Source organism: Elgaria multicarinata, chromosome 13, assembly GCF_023053635.1.
Source record: "Elgaria multicarinata webbii isolate HBS135686 ecotype San Diego chromosome 13, rElgMul1.1.pri, whole genome shotgun sequence".
NCBI lineage: Eukaryota > Metazoa > Chordata > Lepidosauria > Squamata > Anguidae > Elgaria > Elgaria multicarinata.
In genome coordinates this window covers 9,547,766-9,567,478 of record NC_086183.1, presented here as the reverse complement: position 1 = coordinate 9,567,478, position 19,713 = coordinate 9,547,766, and the positions used below count along the sequence as shown (strand labels likewise).

General features: G+C 48.6%; 1 protein-coding gene across 1 annotated transcript in view; it reads left to right on the top strand.

Moving 5' to 3' along the window:
- Positions 1 to 4,052: 4,052 nt before the first annotated feature.
- The window catches only part of RUNX3 (RUNX family transcription factor 3), a 100,924-nt gene continuing 85,263 nt past the window's right edge, over positions 4,053 to 19,713 (top strand). The window contains exons 1-2 of the mRNA XM_063139940.1: positions 4,053 to 4,381; positions 18,445 to 18,601. Of these exons, the coding sequence (XP_062996010.1) occupies positions 4,121 to 4,381; positions 18,445 to 18,601 (418 nt within the window). The 5' untranslated portion in view covers positions 4,053 to 4,120. The remainder of the gene's footprint in view (positions 4,382 to 18,444; positions 18,602 to 19,713) is intronic.

Sequence of the window (19,713 nt, the reverse complement as noted above, 5' to 3'; positions counted from 1 at the left end):
CTCCTCAGAAGTAAGGGCTCCTGAGCTCAACAAGACTTACTCGCAGGGAAGGGTGTCTAGGGGTGGCAGCCTTGATACGGAGGGAAAAGGCCAGGTTAGCGAGGCGTCGCGTCGAGCCGCCACTGATTGGGAGGAACCGGTTTCACAGCGGAAAGGGCAGCAGGCGAATTTGTTGCAAAATTCGTTGGGGGGGGGGTTGAGAAACGGTTTGGAGCCCAGTTGAGATGGCGGTGGAGGGTCACTCACCTGCCCAGCGAAAGGGGGGGGGGGGGAGAGGAAGAAGAAGCCAGCAATTAAAAAGGACAGACGAAGACGAAAAAAATGCTCTTCAGTGTCGGTGGCTCGATTATTAAATAATTCACCGGTCATTTCTGCTGGAGGCCAGAAGGAAATTCCTTTGAATTCGCAACGATTTAGGGCTGCTGGGTGGGTTGATTCGCGGTGACAACCCCCCTCTCGTCCTTCAGACTCCTCCTCAAAACCCACATCCCCCCCCCGTTTTTCTACTTAACCCTTTCCTTCTCAGAAAGGACAAGGCCTAACTCTCTTGGGGTATGTTATGCTTCCATACACAAACACTTTCTCTCTCCCCGCCCCCTTCCCGGTTCCTTTTCCTTTTCTCTTGGAGACCCAACCCTCCCACCTTTCCTTTGGACAATGCATTGCTTGTATTTTCCTCGGGGCATCTTATGAGGCTATTTTGCAAAGCGCTGGGTAATTTATAACGCTCTGGGAACGCTGGCTGTCGTTGCCCACCTAGCCCAGTGGTTAGAGCACGGGCGTTCCAGGCGAAAGGTGCTGGGTTCAATCCCGGGCATCGCTAGGTGAAGACCCCTGCCTGGAAGCGCGGAGACAGGCTGCCAGTCCGGGCAGGCAGGCAGGCAGGCAGTGCTGAGCTCGATGGAAACCGCGTCTCTCTTGGCCTAAGGCAAGCTTCCTTCCCTTCTTCCTGGCGGTGACGGCCGCGCATCCCATGGTTTCGAAGGGGACAGAGACCGGCCCATTGAGCGGCAGATCCGTAGAAGGCTATTCGCTAGGACAGCTGCACAGACGATCGAAACGCGCAAGCTTTTGAGATCCTCAGATCTCTTCATCAGGCAAAAGGTTAGAAAAAGCCTGTTGGAGAGATCTGTGGATCTCGGAGGCTTGCGCGTTTCGAGTGAGTTGGCCTAATAAAGGTATATTGACACGAATAGGCAGGAGGCTGGAATTCAGAGGCGGTAATAGCAGTTCTTGTCGGAGGGGTGGAGCGGGGGCTTGTGGGCTTCTCCCGGAAGTATCTGGTTGGCCAATGTGGGGAACAGGACACTGGACGAGTTACTTCCAGCAGAGTTCTTCTTCTTCCGTTCTCTTTTAAGTGCTTGAAAAGCTGCGGTTCTGAAATGACTATAAATGAAGTTTGAGCAGCCTTCCTCCCCCGCCTCCCTAACCAAGCCCTCGAGACGGCTCGGACTACAACTCCCATCATCCCCAGCCAGCTGGGTGTTGTAGTCCGAGCCGTACCGAGGGCACCTGCTTGGGGGGGGGGGGTGAAGAGAGAGGAGGAAGGCTGGATTTGAAGACAATCCCCTTCCCTCGACGTCCTGCGCCCGACTTGGTGCACTTTTTTGCACTCTTCCATTTCTTCACTTCCGAGGTCAACGTTTCCCATCGTTCAAACCGCTACCGGAGATCACACGTTTTGGGGGTTCTTGAGGGCAGCCACCGAAAGCGTCTACACGCTCACCCCGCCCCGATTCGATTTTTGCAGCAATGTGCAATTGCATTTAAAAAAAAAAGTGTGTGTGCGCGCGTGCGTTTAAGCGTGGGGAGAGCACTTCGGCGAGGTCCTCAACCCCCTCCTTGTTTCACCCCCCACCCGGACCCTGTCTTGTTTATTGGTTCTGTGGATTTCATCTCCCCTTTGCACTTGCTGCAGCGCGTTGATGGAAAGCCTCCCTGGAGGCCTGCCTCCGAAGCCGTGTTTGATGGCGGCGCTGGAACTTGTTCTCCATATAAAGGGAGCTGGGGCTGCAGATCGGATGCCTGGAAAGAAAGAGAGAAATCACGCATAAATATTCTCAGGCTGCAATCCTAGGCACACTTCCTTCGCGGGAGTAAGCCCCACTGGGCTCCATGGGATTGACTCAAAGTACAATCCACGCATAGGATTGTTCATTTCCTCGAATTACCTGGGTTTTTCATTTTACCACAAAAAACAAAACCACCACCACCACAAAACACAGCCATTTATATTTGGATGTCAGCTAGATTACTTTGGAGTAAGGGTCTGATCCATAACTCCGTCTATGAGCTGAGGTTGCCTCCACAATGCACACATTTTAATGTGGAGGTTTCCCCGTCCACGTTGAAATGCCCCCAGGCGAAGGCACGCATAGTCCTCCTCACCCTAATGCGAAGTCTCACTAAGCCCAATTGGGCTTACTCCCAAATAAGTGTGCATAAGCTTGAATCGACAGATCTACATCAAGCAGAATAAAACGGTTTGAAAACTGTGTAGGGGAGTGTGTGTCCTGGGCCCCAACAGTTGTCACGACTGTTATAAACCGTTTTAAAGCAGTAGCGTAGATCCTGCCCAGGCGTCGTCTCCAGCCACCGAGAGAGTGGGGCTGGGACGAGAGCAACTGGGGACCTCAAACGATGGGGGTGACCCATTCCTCGCTCCCTTCAAATTTACCGCTTCCCATTAAAACCCTTTGCATGACATGAGCGCTTCCCAGTTTGGCGGAATTGCGCTTTCACCGGCTTGTGAATCCAGCAGCCCTCGAGGCTGGAAGTGAAGGAACTGCATTTGTTCCGGCTGTTTTCCCGGGGAAAGTGTGAGAAACCCCAACGGAGCACAGTTTTCTGATGGCTCCACGTGTTTTCTTCTTTGAAAGAAAGCAGGCGGGGGGGTGGCGTGGAAGGGGGCGTGGCTTCCCCGGGCACCGCCTCCTTCCTGCCCTTCCCGCCCCGCCCTCTTCCTCTGTCACTTTCTCAAGCTTTGCCTCGCCTCGGTCCTCTGATTGGTCTCCCCCGCTGCCATTCCGCGGCGCCGCGACACGCCCTCCCCTCCACCCTCGTTCTGCCTCTGAGTAAATAAAGTTTTTTTTTAAAAAAAAAAAATCCGTATGTAACCGCTGACACTTTTGGGCTGGTTTCAGAAGCGTCAAGCGAGGGAGGCTGGAGGCAGAGGGGAGGAAGCCCGCGCGATCGCCCGGCAGAGCAGGAAGCCCTTCGGGGAAGCCCTTCGCCCTTCGCCGAAGACGCAACCTGTTGCGGCTCTCGTGCCGCCCTGCACCCGGGCAGACGAACTGAGCGCTGGATGTTTATTTCGAGGCTTTTTTGGAGCGCTTGGCGGGGGAAAGCGACGCGCCCTGCAAAGGCTCGCGGCGGCGGCGGTAGATGCGAGGTTTATTTTGTCTGACCCGCGTTTATTTTGACTGGGGGAAGAGGCCGCGGCGGGGCGCTCGGCTCGGCGCTCGGAGACGCGCTGCGCTGGCGGGCAGGAAGCCCCGACCCGGAGCCAGCTTGCGTGGGGCGCCCGGCCGCTGAGAGGCTCCCTCCGCGCTGCTCCCGGGCCGCCTCCGGGGGACTCGGCTGCTGCTGCTGCTGCTGCTGCCCTTCGCCCGGCCCGAGCGCACGGAGAGCGGGGCTGCGGCTGCGACTTGACCGGCAGCGGGAAGCGCGGGTCGGGGCGGCCGCGGCATCCGGATCGGATTTCTCGTCCCTGCGGGAGCCATCCAGAAGAGCCCCTTCGCCTGCCGCCGGCCGGAGAGGACCGGCGCGCGAGAGGGAAAGCGGAACGAGCCCCGCCGAGGAAGGAAGGAAGGAAAGCAGGCAGGCAGGCAGGCGCGCCTTGTCGACCCAGCTGCGCCCGTCGGAGCGACCCGCGGGAGGAGCCGAGCGCCTGGCCCTGGTGGTGGCGCCCCGATCGGCGGCGGCTGCGGCAGCGGCCACCGGTCCTGGTGGGGGCTGCCCGTGCCCGAGCGCCGCCGCCGCCGCCGCGCGCCTGGCTTTGGAGCGGGCCGCCGCCGCCGCCGCCGCCGCCGCCGCCGCGCGCTCTTGGGCCCCCGGCCGTGCGCGCCCGGCCCGCTCGCCTCTCCGCCGCGTCCTCCCACCCCTAACGCCCGCTGTTGTGATGCGTATTCCCGTAGACCCCAGCACCAGCAGGCGCTTCACACCTCCCTCCACGGCCTTCCCCTGCGGTAAGATGGGCGAGAACAGCGGCGCCCTCGGCGCGCCGGCCCCGGGGACTCGCAGCCGGCCCGAGGCGCGCTCCGTGGTGGACGTCCTGGCCGATCACCCGGGCGAACTCGTGAGGACCGACAGCCCCAACTTCTTGTGCTCGGTGCTGCCTTCCCACTGGCGATGCAACAAGACGCTCCCCGTGGCCTTCAAGGTAAGCCGAGGCAGGGGCCGGGAGGAGGGAGGCAGGGGCAGGGAGGAGGGAGGCAGGGGCAGGGAGGGAGAGGCGCGGAGACCGAGCGGGGAAGAGAGGAGCGCAGATGTTTCCTGCCCCGCGTCCTTCCCAAGCGCCCCGGAGAACTGGCGGTTTAACGGAACAGGCAACGGGACGGGCTTGGGAGGGGAGCACCAAGGGGGAACGCCACCAGAAGCCCTACTTTGGGTAGACCTGCTGAAACGGATGGGACTGCACTTACTAAGCGAAGCCCCATTCCTTTCAATGGGTCTACTCGACGGTGGACTGATGGTGGATTTTACCCAAAGTCTTCGGAGCCCAGCGATTTCCCCCAGGGTTTTCCCTTAGAGCGCGCAAGGCGCTGTCCAGGCGATCCTAAACTAAGGCCATAGCTAGACCTAAGGTTTATCCCTGGATCGTCCAGGGGTCAAACCTGTTCATCTAGGTGACACGCAGGGGATCCAGTGCTCAGGCACGGGCGAACCCTGGATGATCCCAGGATAAACCTTAGTCTAGCTGTGGCCTAATTCTGGGAGCCCAACAGCGCTTTCCCCCCTTCAGCCGTGCTGGCACCCCGGGCATCCAGAACAGAATCGCGGCCGGAGAAGCTGCCTGTCCTGCCGCTTGGCAGTGCAAGCCCCGGGGGATCGGGGCTGCGCCTCGGCTAGGAAATCCCATCCCCGAGCGCCCTCCTATCTGTTGTCACCCCCCTTTCAAATGCAGGAGGCTGAGGCTGCAATCCTATGCACGCTCAGAATAGGGAACAAGTCCTATTGAGCTTACTTCCGAGTAAACGTGCACGTCTTTCTCCGGGGTAAAAGACTATGGTTAATCTTTAGTGAGACCCGAATCGCTCGGGACTGCTGGAGTGGGTGGGGTAGGACGAAAGGAAAACCACCGGCAGCGCAAACCTATACCCATCGACTCAAACCTAAGCCCCACTGAGTTCAATGGGGCTTACTTCCAGGTAAGTGGGCATGGGACTGCAACCTTAAGAAGTCAAGTGCGGGAAGTCTGATGCCCAGAGGCGTTCCCTTAGTTCAGATTTTCTTTCTACCTATTCCTGCACATTCCCATTTTCAAAAGAACGGTAGAATACCTCCAAAGCGTCTGTAAAAAAATATCTCCTTACGTCGTGCTTATGCTCCAGGGGACTTGCAATAAAACAAATGCAATGAAAGCCAGACATGAATTGATGATGATGATGATGATGATGATGATGAGCAGCAACAGAGGGGGGGGGAGTCCTTCTTAAATTAAACTCTGTGGCTCTAGCCTCTTCATCCCTTCACCGTTGAAATAGGTGCTGAGTTCAGGGGGGCTTTTGTGCCTCTCATGGACCAGATCTACACCTTGAGTCAAATCATTGCGAATGTGGAAATAACACTATGGATGCGGTATATATAATGTGGATTGTGCCCCAACAGTTATCAGTGCACGTCAATACCGCTATAAAGCAGCAGTGTAGATCTAGCTCATATTTTAGAGCTCCTCCGAGGGTCCTAAAATGTGGCCCCAGGCACTCAACTGAACGAGAGAGAGAGACAGAGAGAGACCTAAGGCAGGCTACTGCGCAAGTTCCTCCGGCCTCACTCCGAATTCTGGCTGTCGTGTGTGTGTGTGTGTGTGTGTGTGTGTGTGTGTGTGTGTGTGTGTGTGTGTGTGTGTTACGGAGGTGCTTCTCTCTGGCCTTTCGGCATCATAGAAAGCGGAAGAAAAGACCCCCTCCCTTTTAAAAACGAAATAAAATAAAACCGAGGGGGAGTGGGTGTCCAATTCGAATTACAGGCAACGAAAGGGAGGGGGGCGGATTATGCCTCACCTGTTCACATCCTTCCTCCAAACCGGCGCGATGCCTTGATGTGCTTCTGCAGAACCTTTCTTCACCTCTAAAGATGGTGATCAGTCATAACCTCAGCCGTCGCCCCACCACCACCACATTTCCTTCCCCAGTGGAAATGCGATTGCCGTCACAATGGAAAGCCACTCCTGGAAGTGCCCGAATAAAAAGAGTGGGAATCATCACCATGTAGACACGGTCTGCGGCGCCCCCTTCTCTCATTCCCAGCCTAGATCGTTCACGGAGCGGTCCTACCCAACACCGCCTCCTTAGGAAAAATGCACCATTTTTCATTAGTACCCAGTCGAAACCAGCGGTGTGCCGACGCAGACACGCTGGAGTCGAAGTCAATTCGATTCCGGTGGTTAGAAATACGGGACGTGTTTCCGTGTCAGTGCTAGGCATCGCTGCCTGGGTCAAAAACTTCTGCTCACAGTTAGAAAGTAGTCCCCCCTCTTGCCCCCCCCCCCCGCGAGTGCAGCCACCAATCCACCCTGCATCTCGTGTTTGTTTAAACGCTATTTGTAAATCTCACGCCTCTTTCTTCAACGCATCCTCTAAAGAGAGTGAGCTGCCCCAGAGCGGTAGCCTTCCTTTTGGTTTTCAAGTTTCTAGCCCGCATGATTGCCGGATTTTGTTAATAATAATAATAATAATAATAATAATAATAAGAAGAAGAAGAAGAAGAAGAAGAAGAAGAAGAAGAAGAAGAAGAAGAAGAAGAAGAAGAAGAAGCCTTTGCACCGTTTTCCTCGCGTGCAAGCCCCGCCGTGCTCCATGGAGCTTACTCCCAGGAAATACTGCATAGGAGATGGTTGCTTTGCCCTCAGTAATTTGAAAGAGCCGCTGCCCTGAACTGCTGCTTCGTAGGCACGCAGGTGACTGCGCAATACAGATTGGTCCCACGTCCTGGGAGGACGTGAGGGATTTGGAAATCGATTTCATTAAAAACAAACGGCACAGCTTCCAGGTAAATGGGAAGATCAATGCTTTAGATGCCTCCTCCAGTAATGTTCGTGGAGCGCCTCTTTTGCAAACGTGCCCCGTCGGGGAATGAGGCGCTGGAAGGGACTTTCCTTTCCCTTTTAGGGCTCGGCTGTGGATGGAATCAGGGTTCGAATCCCTTGACTACACACACACTTACGTCTAATTGAAGACTGTAGGATCCTCGGGGCAGGGACCTGCCTCTGGCTTGTGTTAAAGCGTACTTGGGAAGCATCCCAAGTAAACATCCCCAAAGTGTCCTAACCACTCTTTACTGAACTCAGTGGGCCTTACACGCGAGTAAACTCCCTCTGAGCCCTGGTGTTAAAATAAATGAGGTGGGGGGACCCAAAACAAAACGCCCTGGACTCTGCCCTTCGTCTCCCTTGGTTGGTAGTCGCGTTGACCAGCACAGTGGTCTCTTTACACCTCGGGAGACCCACGGTACCAGTTGTCTGTGTCCCGGGATCATCCCTGCCCCATCGCCCCCTCCCATCTCCTGGGAATTTGGTTGATGCTCGCTCTCGCTCTCTCCTTTCTTCCTTTCTTCCTTTCTTTCTTTCTTTTCCAAGCGAGCTTTTTCCGCCTGTTCTTTCGCCCTGCGGGCCGCCAAGTCTTTGCTCTGATCGTTTCATTCACTGAGTTAAGAGCTCTCAGGAAACGTTTTGAAGTTGAAAGGGAGTTGGGCCTAATTAACTAACTTGGATTTTAAAAAGAAGAAGAGACCAAAACACACACTCACACACAATCTAAGAAGGGAAGATGTAATCTTCAAGGAAAAAAAGCCGAAGAACTCAACGGTATCTGATCCGCCCCCGTGCTCCCTTCCTCTTTTCTCCTTTTAATAAGCGTTTGCTCGGCTGCTAATCTCCCCACACTTAGCGTAATTTTCCTTTAATTTAATCCTTCGCCTTCTCAAAGGTTACAAAAACTGCAGCTCTCTGCTGGATCTCGCGTGGCTTCCCTTCTGGCCTCTAAGGCGGCCATCTCGTGCGCAGTTTCCTGGGAGTAAGTCCCGTTGAATTCCGTGGGGTTTACTTCTGAGTAGACACACCTAGGATTACGCTGGAAAAGGTTTTTTGGACTCCCAAATTCGTTTCCGCTGGATCTCCCAGCTTGGTTTCTCGAAGGGAGGCTGAGATCGAACCTTTTCCGTTTCCTTTCCTTTCCTTTCTGGAAAGCTGTCAGATTTGCATCTTAGGCAAACCTCCGGGTAACCGATTATACTATAATTCCGATTTTGCCACAGCCTTGTCGACGGTGTTTTTAGAAGTGTAGTGTAAGCAACCGCAACATTTCCAAGAAAATTCTGCCCTGGTGGGCCGCCAGATGATAAGAATAATACGAATTAATCGGAACTTGCAAAGTGGATGCAGATTGTACAGCTGCAAAATAACCTGGTTCAGCCTTCGCCAAGCCGATAGGTTGGACTACCGTTCCCATTACTTTAGCCAGCATGGAAACAGATCGGAGAATGCTGACACTGGGTGTAATGTTATGCATGTTTAGAAAGAAATAAGTCCTTCAACCCTCAGCATCCCCCCCCCCCAAACCAGCTGGGAAAATGCTGCTAGTTGTAGGACTTACTTCTGTCTAAACAGGCATAGGATCGGGCCCTTAGCCTCTCAGTCCAGCCCCAAACGGAACCCTTTCAGGCTCCAACCCTACGCAGATTTCCCCTGGGAGTCCGTGAATTCAATCGGACTGTCTTCTGAATAGACACGTATCATTGTTAAGCACGTGTGAAGGCTGCCAACCTGTGCCCGCACGGCTGAACCCCGCACCCGTACTCCGGATCCAATGCATGCAATGACACTTACTCCCGAGTAAGCGTGGCTAAAGAATCGTGGCCCGAGCGCCAGAACTCCGTGGCTCTTACTTTTGAGTAAACCCGCTCAAGATCCCGATCCACGTCACCCGCTGAAAGCAGCCCTTGATTTGGCCAGCCCGCGGCGACCCATTCATTTCAATGGAGTCCACTGGATCGTGGCCTACATTTGGACGGGCGGGGCGGGGAGGCAGGCGGCCCGGGGGAACCGACCCAAATAAGTCCGGAGGGTGGAAAAAAAGAAGAAACGAGGAATTACATTATAAAAACTCAAATGGGAGTCGTATTAGCGAGCGAGCTGTCATCGCGCTGGGAAATTAACAAACCACAACAATGAACCGTCTCCAGCGATTGTGAATTTGCGATGAGATATTTGCTTCCTTTTTAAAGACTCGCCGAGCGCCGAAACGAAGGTCGGATTCCTGCACCTCTTCCGGGGAATATAGCGGAGGGTATGAAATAAATGGGCGCTGGAGGGCTTTAAAGGCACCTTTTGAACCCCCGGCTGCCTGGAGCTGAGCTCGAGCCCCATTGAATTCAATGGCCCTCCCTTTCCAACTTCTCTCTTGGAGCAAAAGGGCTACTGTGTAATTCGCAGGCTGTGTCTCGGCCGGATCTTTGGACCCACCGTTTTTCGGAAATCCCCCATCCGGATCGTTATTTCTGAGCGGAAAGGCGAAGGATCCGGGTAGCGCCTGAGTACTTTTGGTTTTCGTTTTCATTAAAGGAACAGCAAACAAACAAATAGAAATCCTCGGCGTGGCTGTAGCCTGGCCCGCGGACTCCCTGGGGAAGGCGAGAGATTTGACTCAGGGCTCCTTTGCAGAGCAAGGCTGCAATCCTATTTCCCCAGGAGTAACTCCCACCGGAGTCAATGGGGCTGCATTGGAAATATTCTATAAATAGATGGTTGCTGAGGACATAATGTTAGATTGCCCTGTTGCATTTCTTCCTTGCTTTTTAAAGAAAAGAACCATCGATAAATTCCTCTCCTAATTTTCTTGCTGGAAAATGCAGTCTAATAAAATACTCTAATACAGTAGCTTTAAAAAAAAAATCGTACAATGTGTCAGGTCCATCTTTATCTCGTTTGTCCGGAACAATTCCTATTATTATTATTATTAGAGTGAAACAATTTTTCCTGCGCATCAAAACTGCATTTAGGGAAAGGGCGTTGGCAGTTTATACAGGATCTCATTTTAAGGGAAAGGGGGGGGGACCCAACCCTGGGCTCGTTTGGAGGTGTGTGTGTGTGTGTGTTTTAATTTAATTTCATTTGAACGAGAGACCTGGGGTCTTCCATCTCTGCGTCTCTCCTGAAAAGAGGCTACAGTGCCCTGGCTAAGGCTCCGATCCCCCAGGCCTCTACTCACCAGGGATTACTTCTGAGTAAACATGCTTAAAACGAGGCTGGACAGCTGCAGCCCTGCTTGTGATGAAGGCCCATTGAACACGGAGTTAATTCGGAGCCCACAGAAGGCAGCGCCCACGATTTCAATTTACGCAGAACCGACTTGAGGCTTGTAGGATTTCTTTTGCTTTGGATTGGGGAACCCCAAGAACCACCCGCCCGTCCACACCCAAATCCACTCCTGGTTATCCCCCACGCTTTCTTAATTTCTGTACTATGATTTAGGGGGGGGGGCAGTTACTTTGTTGGTGCTACTGATAAATCGCTGGGATCCGGAAATCTCTTGCAAACCACTCTAAGTTCTACTAGTTGACCTGGATCTACCTTCTGTGCACCTGGACGCAGAGGATCCACCCAAGCCAAGGTGGATTGAAGTAGCTGCCCGACCGCCCTGCTCCTAGTCATTTTCAAAGGAGTGAGATTGTCACAGGATAAGATGGCTGTGGATCAAACGGAGGTGGAAAACTCCAAAACGAAGTTCACAATGATGACACACTTCAGGCAAGGGGAAGAAAAAAAAAAGTTTGAGGGAAATTATCTCTATTGCAACAACACTTAATTAACAAAAAATAATTATAATTTTTAAACAGATTCATCTCCTCTCCTGAGCCACCTCCGCACAAAAGTAGAATAAAAGGTCCCTATACTTGTATCGGATCAGCTTTTGAAGAAGGAAAATGCCCATGTTAAAAAAAAAAATGTAAGCCCCTTTTCAAGAGAAATCTTAAGACAATCAAATCATCTTTTGAGATCATTCCCCGCTTTCGATTGAGAAGGGAATGGAGTTAATCCGCTTGATATTTGAGGTTGAGCAACACTAAAGTAAGACGTGGAGCTCCAATGAGGCAGGTTGAAAGAACGCGATCCTAGCTGCATTTACTTGGGAGTCAGTAAATGGGATTTACTTCTGAGTAAACAGGCTTCCGCCACCCTGTCGATCTGGCCATCCTTCAAAATTTCCCATCAAGAATGCCACCTAAATCTATTCCTCTTTAAGGTAAAAATAAATAAATAGGGTAGTTCTGTTGGTTAACATCAGAACAAAATTCATAGGGTCGCTAGAGCCATCATCATCTATTATTATTATTGTTGTTGTTATATTTATATTTATTTGTATCCTGCCTTTTGCCCAATACTAGCCCTGCTAGAGCCCCTCCCCGCTAATTTTTCAAGGACAGAAAAGCGATTCGCTTCGAGAGGACTGCGGCCATTAGCAGGGCCTGCCGTCCGAACTTCGCAAGCTTCCGAGTTCAGCAGAGAGCTTCCCCAGAGGCACATGGTGGGAGGCGTTCGATGACGGCGTTGTGCGTTTAATTCTAATGGATCTTGCGTTGCTGCCGCTACTATTCTACAGGGCGATTGAGACATTCCTTCCCTGCGGATTAGCTAGGTGTTTGGTTTGGTTTTTTCTTTGCCAAACAGGTGTTTGTACAAAATAGCCTGCGGCAGGACTTTGCCCAATTACAAATGTAGCAAAACCCCAAAACACACGTTCAGTCGTATTGCCTGGAATAGGAGTGCAGCGCTGTTCTCTCTCTCTCTCTCTCTCTCTCTCTCTCTCTCTCTCTCTCTCTCTCTCTCTCTCTCTGGTGATCACCCTGCAAATTAACTGAAAAATCTATTTTATTTTAGATTAATTGAATGAGAAATTGATTGGCTGGCGTTGCCTCCTGTGAAATTTAAATAAATCCTAGTAAGGTGTTCTCAATCTGTGTAGATAAGTATAACCGAGCATATGCAGATTTGTGCCATATGGGCTAGTGTGTCTTCCCCCCCTTGAATCTTTTAAGTGCCTAGTGATGGCCCTGGGGTGAAGGAATTGCACTCTGCACATGTTTAGGGGTACAGGAGAAGCCAGAGGCTTCAATTCAAGCCCGCTTTCAAAAGGCCTGATCCTGTGTGTGTTTGCTCAGAAGGAAGTGAGCCCCACTGAGTTTAATGAAACTTATACCCCAGGTAGTACGGCTGTAGAGAGAATGCAGCTTTAAAATATTGAAAATGAGCAAAGTTTAAAAGAATAATCATAATAATATTTGGAATTCTCTTCTGTCTTGCATGGAAAATGTAGTGAATACCCTGGAGAATTCTCTCCCCCCCCCCTTTGACTCTTGCAGTAAAAAGGCACCACAAATGCCTAAGGCAGCCATTTCCAACCTGATGCCCTCCAGATGTGTTGGATGTACCAATAGCCATGCTGTTTGGGGATGATGGGAGTTGAAGTTGAACACATCTGAAGGTCATCAGGTTGGGGAAGGCTTGCCTAAGGTAAAATGTTGACAGCACCCTCCTGCCCATGTTCCCCAGCATAGTGCCTCTGATACTGGAGGTAGCATAGAGGTACCAGGGCTAATAGCCCTTGGTGGCCTTCTCCTCCATGAATTTACCCAATCCTATTTTAAAGCCACCCAAATGTGTGAACCACCGAAGGAACTTTGGTTATTGGGCAGTATAAAAATGCAATAAATAAATACCCAAATTGGTGACCATCACTACATCTTGTGGTAGTGAATTCCACAGTTTAACTATGCGCTGTGTGAAGAAGTCCTCCGTCTCCCACCCATCAGCTTCATGCCCCATAGAAATCCACTGAAGGTACAATGCTGTGTGTGTTTAGACTGAAACAAAACTCCTACAATTCCCAGCATGGTTGGTGGGGTGGGGGAATGTTATGATTTGTACGACCTTTTTTTTCTATCTAAATATGCATAGAATTGTGCCCTAAAGGAATTTCAGGTTTGCCATTCAGGATTCCAGCAATCACTTAAAAAAACAACCTCTTAAGATGAAAAAGTGACAACAATGTGATAGAACAAAATTTTCAGTGATTGTAAAATAGAAATAGCAAATTAAATAATAGTAAATATATTTTGGACAGCATCAAGGCAGTATTACTGTTTGGTAACTTTAGACTCCGAACTCGATGGCCTTATGGAGTTGACCACTGGATATAATATTCTTATGAAGATCTTTCATAAGAATGAATATACCAGCCTTTAGATGGTAATGAATGTGCTGGATCAATCCAATGGACTATCTAGTCCTGCATTCCGTCCACACAGTGGCCAACCAGCTGCCCACAGGCAGAACATGAGTGCCACCCATCCACATGAGCCCACCCATCCATATTCCCCAGCCTACTGCCTCTGATAGCCTTCTCCTCCATAAATTTGCCCAATTCCTTTTTAAGGCTGTCCCATCACTACCTTCGGTGGTAGCAAATTCCACAGTTTAACCATGTGCTGTGTGAAGAAGTCCTTCCTTTTATCTGTCCTGAATCTCCCGCCCATCAGCTTCATAGGGCAACCCATTGAGTTCTAGTATTATGAGAGCTGGAGAAAAATGTCTTCCTATCCACTACTTCATTTCAAAATGTTCTTACGGGGGCCTAGGGAGCAATGGGTTTGGCTCCCCCAACTTCGAAATGTGGCAAATCTTTCCTGCTGCGTATGTGGGCCCTCCTGCTCATTCTGCTGAGGGGGTCCCTGGACATTTGCCCTAGAGTCTTTCCTTGAGTGCATCAGTGCCAGACCCCCTTAGAGATGTTCTATGCCTCTCCCCACTTCCACCTGGACACATTTCAGATGTCATTTCAGGCCTCTAGTACCTTTAATTTTAAATTTACAAGGGAACATGTACAGGCAATATTGTATCCTATGATTCATTACAAAGTAAGCTCTCTCCTACCTTCTGGTGTTATGGCCAAGCAGAGCCATGCACAGGGATAACTGACCAGCAGTAAGCAAGATCTGTAACCCCCAAATTTCTGACTGTGTGCCTGGGCACAATCCTGTCACCATGAAGCCATTTTAAATCCCACTGATTTCTACATAAAAGAGCCAAAGTTTGGAACGGAATTTCGTTGGGAACTCCCTTTCTGCTGTGAAACTCTGTGATGTGCTGGGTACATAGTGGTGTCATATAGCAATAATACAGACATGGAGCAGCTGGTGGTGTTGGGCTGTAATCCTATGCATATTTACCTGGAGAAGAACACAGCAGGATTTTTCCCCATTTCATTGATTGATAAATGTATAGCCCATGGGTAAAAGCCCCATGGATTTCAATGGGAGAGATTTTAAGCATGTGCTTAATTCTCCCATTAGAATCATTGGGGTTTAAGGGTGCTCAACTTCACCGGGGTTGTATCCTTCTTGGATTAACCAAACATGGCCAATTCAATTGGTAGCCCATGACTTTCTGAGCACAGGAGTTTCTTATTTTGAGTCTATTTTGCTCCTGTTACAGTGCTGTGGAATGAAGGAGTCACTGTCAAAGATGGTCATTGCTCTGGATAGTGGCCTGGTTCAGACAACACGCTAAACCATGCTGCTTAACCACAAAATGGTTAACAGAATGCATTGACCTTAATGCATTCTATTAACCATTTTGTGGTTAAGCAGCATGTGTCTGAACCAGGCCAATGAGTGGTTGCATTTCTTTCTTAAACTCTAAGGACACGATCCAGATGCAGTCAAATGCTTTTTAACTCCCATTGATTTCCACTGGAAAATGAAACACATTTTTCTTTTTCTCCACCCCCAAAATCAATGGGGATTTAAATATCTTTTAATATGGTGGAAGTAAGGCCTCCAAATTATAGCTCAGTTTCTTTTAATTTTCAATAAAGCACCATTGAGGTTTGGGAAGTAGACATATTTATTTTCGATCAATCAATAGCTTCGGCTATTGGGCGGTATAGAATTGCAATAAATAAATAAATAAATAAAATAATAACCCCCTGAATTAGTAAATAGACCCAATAACACGCTGGATACAAATGGATGATGGAGGGTGCAATTCTATCACGTGCCCTGCTGTCAAAAGCTAAGGCATGAGCAAGACAAGGGTGGATGCAATTTTGCCTCCATTTAAATTGCAAAAAGCAATGAGATGCGTCTTTGACCCCATCTAGCTGACATAGCTTTCGGGCGGGGGAACAAACTGGGGAGAGCCCATAGGATATTGTGTGTCGTGGCCTCTCCTCTCGCCTCCCATCCTACCAGGACGGCCCTTTTCTCCCTCTCCAACTTCTTCTACGAGGTCAGGTCACAATTCCGATTCTGTAAGAGAAACTTTCTGTGGCAGCCGCGAGTGAGTGAAGGAAGATCCATGCCTGGACCTCCCCATCCCTGCTCATAGTTGCAGATCCAACACCCCAGACACGGCCTAGGGGGCATAGAGTTGCTCTTTTAGTGAAATAAGCTTACTTCATCATCATTATTATTTTTTAATTGAAATCAGATCTTTTTAAAATGACATTTTAAAAAACAGATTTTAAAAATTGTAACTATCACGCTTTTCTTAAAGGACAACTAGGTTAATATTAAGCACACTGAATGATAGCATCTTAGCCCTACAGAACAACTAGATTTATATTAAGCGCCCTGAGGCCCTATTCAGAAGACAACGTAAACCACGGCTTTAACCACGGTGAATAAGGCAAAAAGCCTTATCAACCGTGGTTGAACTGGTAGATGAAGGGAATTGGCACCAGTAGGAAGGTGGAAGAAAGAGAGGCGAGCTCTGGTGCCGTGTATAGATAAACAATGCACTTTTTATTTTTGTAATGATGTGAAAATGCTCATTTTTGTAATGATGTGAAAACCATTTTCACATCATTACAAAAATAAAAAGTTCATTGTTTATCTATACACGGCACCAGAGCTCGCCTCTCTTTCTTCCACTCACCGTGGTTGAAGCCACAGTTTAAGGTGTCTTCTGAACAGGGCCTAAGTGACAACATCGTAGCCGTGCAGTTAATCCCTAACCTGAAGCAAATTGTGTAAAGCCCATGTTGCCGTGGGTGCTGATAGTCTGAGGGCGAAATATACTGTTCCTTGACTCCTGCTATGTCAGTCCTCTAGAAGCTGTATGGGGTTTATTTTCCTTCAATGCAACTGAGGACGTTTGGCCTTCGCTTCCTCACATCCGTCGCCACAGAATGACATTTGCATCTTTCCCTCAGCCCTCTTGCATGCCAATTTGCCTCACCCCTCACATATTTAAAACCTGGCCTTTCCTAGGGCCTTTCTTTTCCTCCTTGTCCGTGGCCTCCACCACCATCCCTGCTGTCAAAATGGCCGCTCCCAGAGCAGTCTTGACCTGCCAAGCCCAAGGCAGGTCAAGACTGCTCCGGCCCAGCTTTTGCATTTTTCTCTATGTGCAATGTGTCGCAGCGCTACACGAGAGCTGTATTTTCCCAACTGCCTCAGGCTCCTGGCCACAACACGGAAACATACTGTTTGGCTATTAAAGCTCAAGTTTTGAAATTTTCTGCATGTCTACGCTTCTCAAGCTTCAATTTAAAACAAAAATGAGCAAAATCGGTCTGGGAGATCTCGGGTAATAAGTCTTACCCTGCTATATTCTTATATAAGATGGGACAGGATCTTATGCTTGTTTTAGAAGTACATCCCGCTGAGTTCAATGGGACTTACAGCCAAGTCTTTACAGCCCATGTCAGTTTTGCATGCATTCCCTCATAAGCTGTCCCATTTCCACCTTAATATGATGTTTTTTTAAAAAAAAATCTGCGCAAAACTTTGCATTTAAATACATTCTTAGATACATTTTTGTTTGAAATGTATTTGCTCCAAGAATACAAGTTTTGAAACACATTCTCTCTGAAAAGCACATTTTTAAATGCATTTGAATATTTGTTTTTGTGCTGAAAACTGCATCAGAACATGCAAATCAGGTTAGTTTGTATTGGAACTCACAAAGATTAATTTCCTCAAGAATCCTGAACCCAAATAACAGTATAATCCTTTTTTTCCCCCTCAGAAGTAAGTCCTATTAAGTTCAGTGGAACTTTATCCTGGTTAATGATTGAATCTGATGATGTTGTTTTCTCTCATTTTCCCAATCTTTAAGTTTGGTTTGTCCCATTTCCACATCATTCATTCCCCACCCCTTTTAAAAAACACACACTCAAAAAACCACTTTATCCTAATATGTACATTATATACACAATTATGCCTAATATACCTATTTTCCAAGCACTTTTCCCTAACACGCATTTTAATGCTATTTCCCCCAATATATGCATTTTTGTGTGCACTTTCTTCTAATCTATTCATATACTTTTTGTACACTCCATTGCAAAATTTGAAAAATTTATTTATTTATTTATTTATTTCATTTCTATACCGCCCAATAGCCGAAGCTCCCTGGGTGGTTCACAAAAATTAAAACCACGAAGAGCATAATAAAACAACCAACAATTTAAAAACACAAATACAAAATACAATATAAAAAGCACGACTAGGATAAAACCACACAGCAAAAATTGATATAGGTTAAAATATGAAATTAAAACAGCAGAGTTTAAATTTAAGTTAAATTAGGTGTTAAAATACTGAGAAAATAAAAAGGTCTTCAGCTGGCGAAGAAAGGAAAACAATGTAGGCGCCAAGCAAACCTCTCTGGGGAGCTCGTTCCACAGCCAGGGTGCCACAGCAGAGAAAGCCCTCCTCCTAGTAGCCACCTGCCTCACTTCCTTTGGCAGGGGCTCACGAAGAAGGACCCCTGTGGATGATCTTAAGGTCCGGGCAGGCACATATGGGAGGAGGCATTCCTTCAAATAACCTGGCCCCAAGCCGTTTAGGGCTTTGAATGTTAATACCAGCACTTTGAAATCCTTCGAAAAAGTGTGAATTTCGAAGGATAGCCAAATTGCAAGTAGATTTGAAAGTATGAAATTAGGTAAGTTCATATGAAAATGTGAACTGAATGAATTTCTCCCTCACCCCGAGTATAGGATTGCAGCCCAAGCGTGCATAGGATAGCAGCCTGATGCTTGTGCGAGAGGTCGTGTTTGGTGAGTTATGCTTTCCTGTGTTAACTAACGTACCTTCGCAGGGCTGTGTTTGCGTTACTCTGGATTTTCTGCCTCCGGGTCCAAAATGACTTAGGCCAACCCTGCGCAGTTGCTTCAGTCATTCTAAACTCACCCCTTCTTGTTTGCCGGCCATTTCTAGGTGGTGGCCCTCGGAGACGTGCCTGACGGGACAGTGGTAACAGTCATGGCTGGTAATGATGAGAACTATTCAGCCGAACTCCGGAACGCCTCTGCGGTGATGAAGAATCAAGTGGCCAGGTTTAACGACCTTCGCTTTGTCGGACGGAGTGGCCGAGGTAAGAGGATCGAGGACGAATGGAAAGACAATAGGATCAGAGAGCTCTTGAAAGAGGAGGATGAGATGGATTAATGGCAGATAGGCCTCTCAATGGCTATGTACTAAGAGCAAACGCATTCTCCAAGTGCAGGTCCTTCTGCCGCCAAAATAGTTCCACCCATGTGCAAGAGGTTTCCACAAGCTTTAGAAGGAGGATAGTGATTTATATAATGATTTATATAAGGATGATAATGATTTATATAAATTATTTTTAGGCTGCCTTTAAGAGTAGGAACCCTCTAAGCTTCACAAGAGTACAAAATAATTTTTGGAAGAGCAAAAGGCCTAAAGGGTAAAAAAAAAAAAAAAAAAAAAAAAAAAAAAGACCCCAAACCAAACGATGAAATGAGAGGACTGAGTGATTTTAGTCAGTACAGAATGCTACCTGACTGTTGCAGGAAGAGAAGGGAATAGCCAGTGTTCAACAGTGCAATGTTTTAGCAAAAGGAATATACAAAAATGTATAGTATTATGGGAAATTCATTGCAAAAATGCATCTGTTAGGCAAAGATGTGTGCAAAAAGAGGTCTATTAGGCAAAAATGCTTACAAAAATGCATCTATTAGGCAAAAATGTCTGAAGAATGCATATATTAGGGTAAATGCACACAAAAATGCATACCAATTTTCATGCTGATTTTTTTTTTTTAAAGAACAAATTGCGGAAACGTGATCAGGGGGAAAAAAGAGAGAAATCAAGAGAAACCGAAATGGAGAGTTTTGTCTATTCTTAGTTGTGGTCCGCTAAGGAGCCCACCAGCCACATGGGGAGGGGGCTGACTGATGTTTGACAACCCTCCAGTTTTGGCAATCCCACGTGGACAGCCAAACATGAGGTTTATTGTGTTGGTCGCAATCTGTGCAGTCCTAGTTTTGAAATGTCACTTTTGAGCACCCCCCCTCACTCACGCACACATTTCACTCTGCACATGTTCATAAGGGCTGTCTCCTTTATCGTTTCGTGACTCAAGGCTGAGATTCGGCATTTTAAAAGGCTTCTGGGATGAAGCCCTGGAAGGAAATGTTCCTAGAGGTAGAACAGTGGCTACACCCTCCTGTGATAGACATCCTG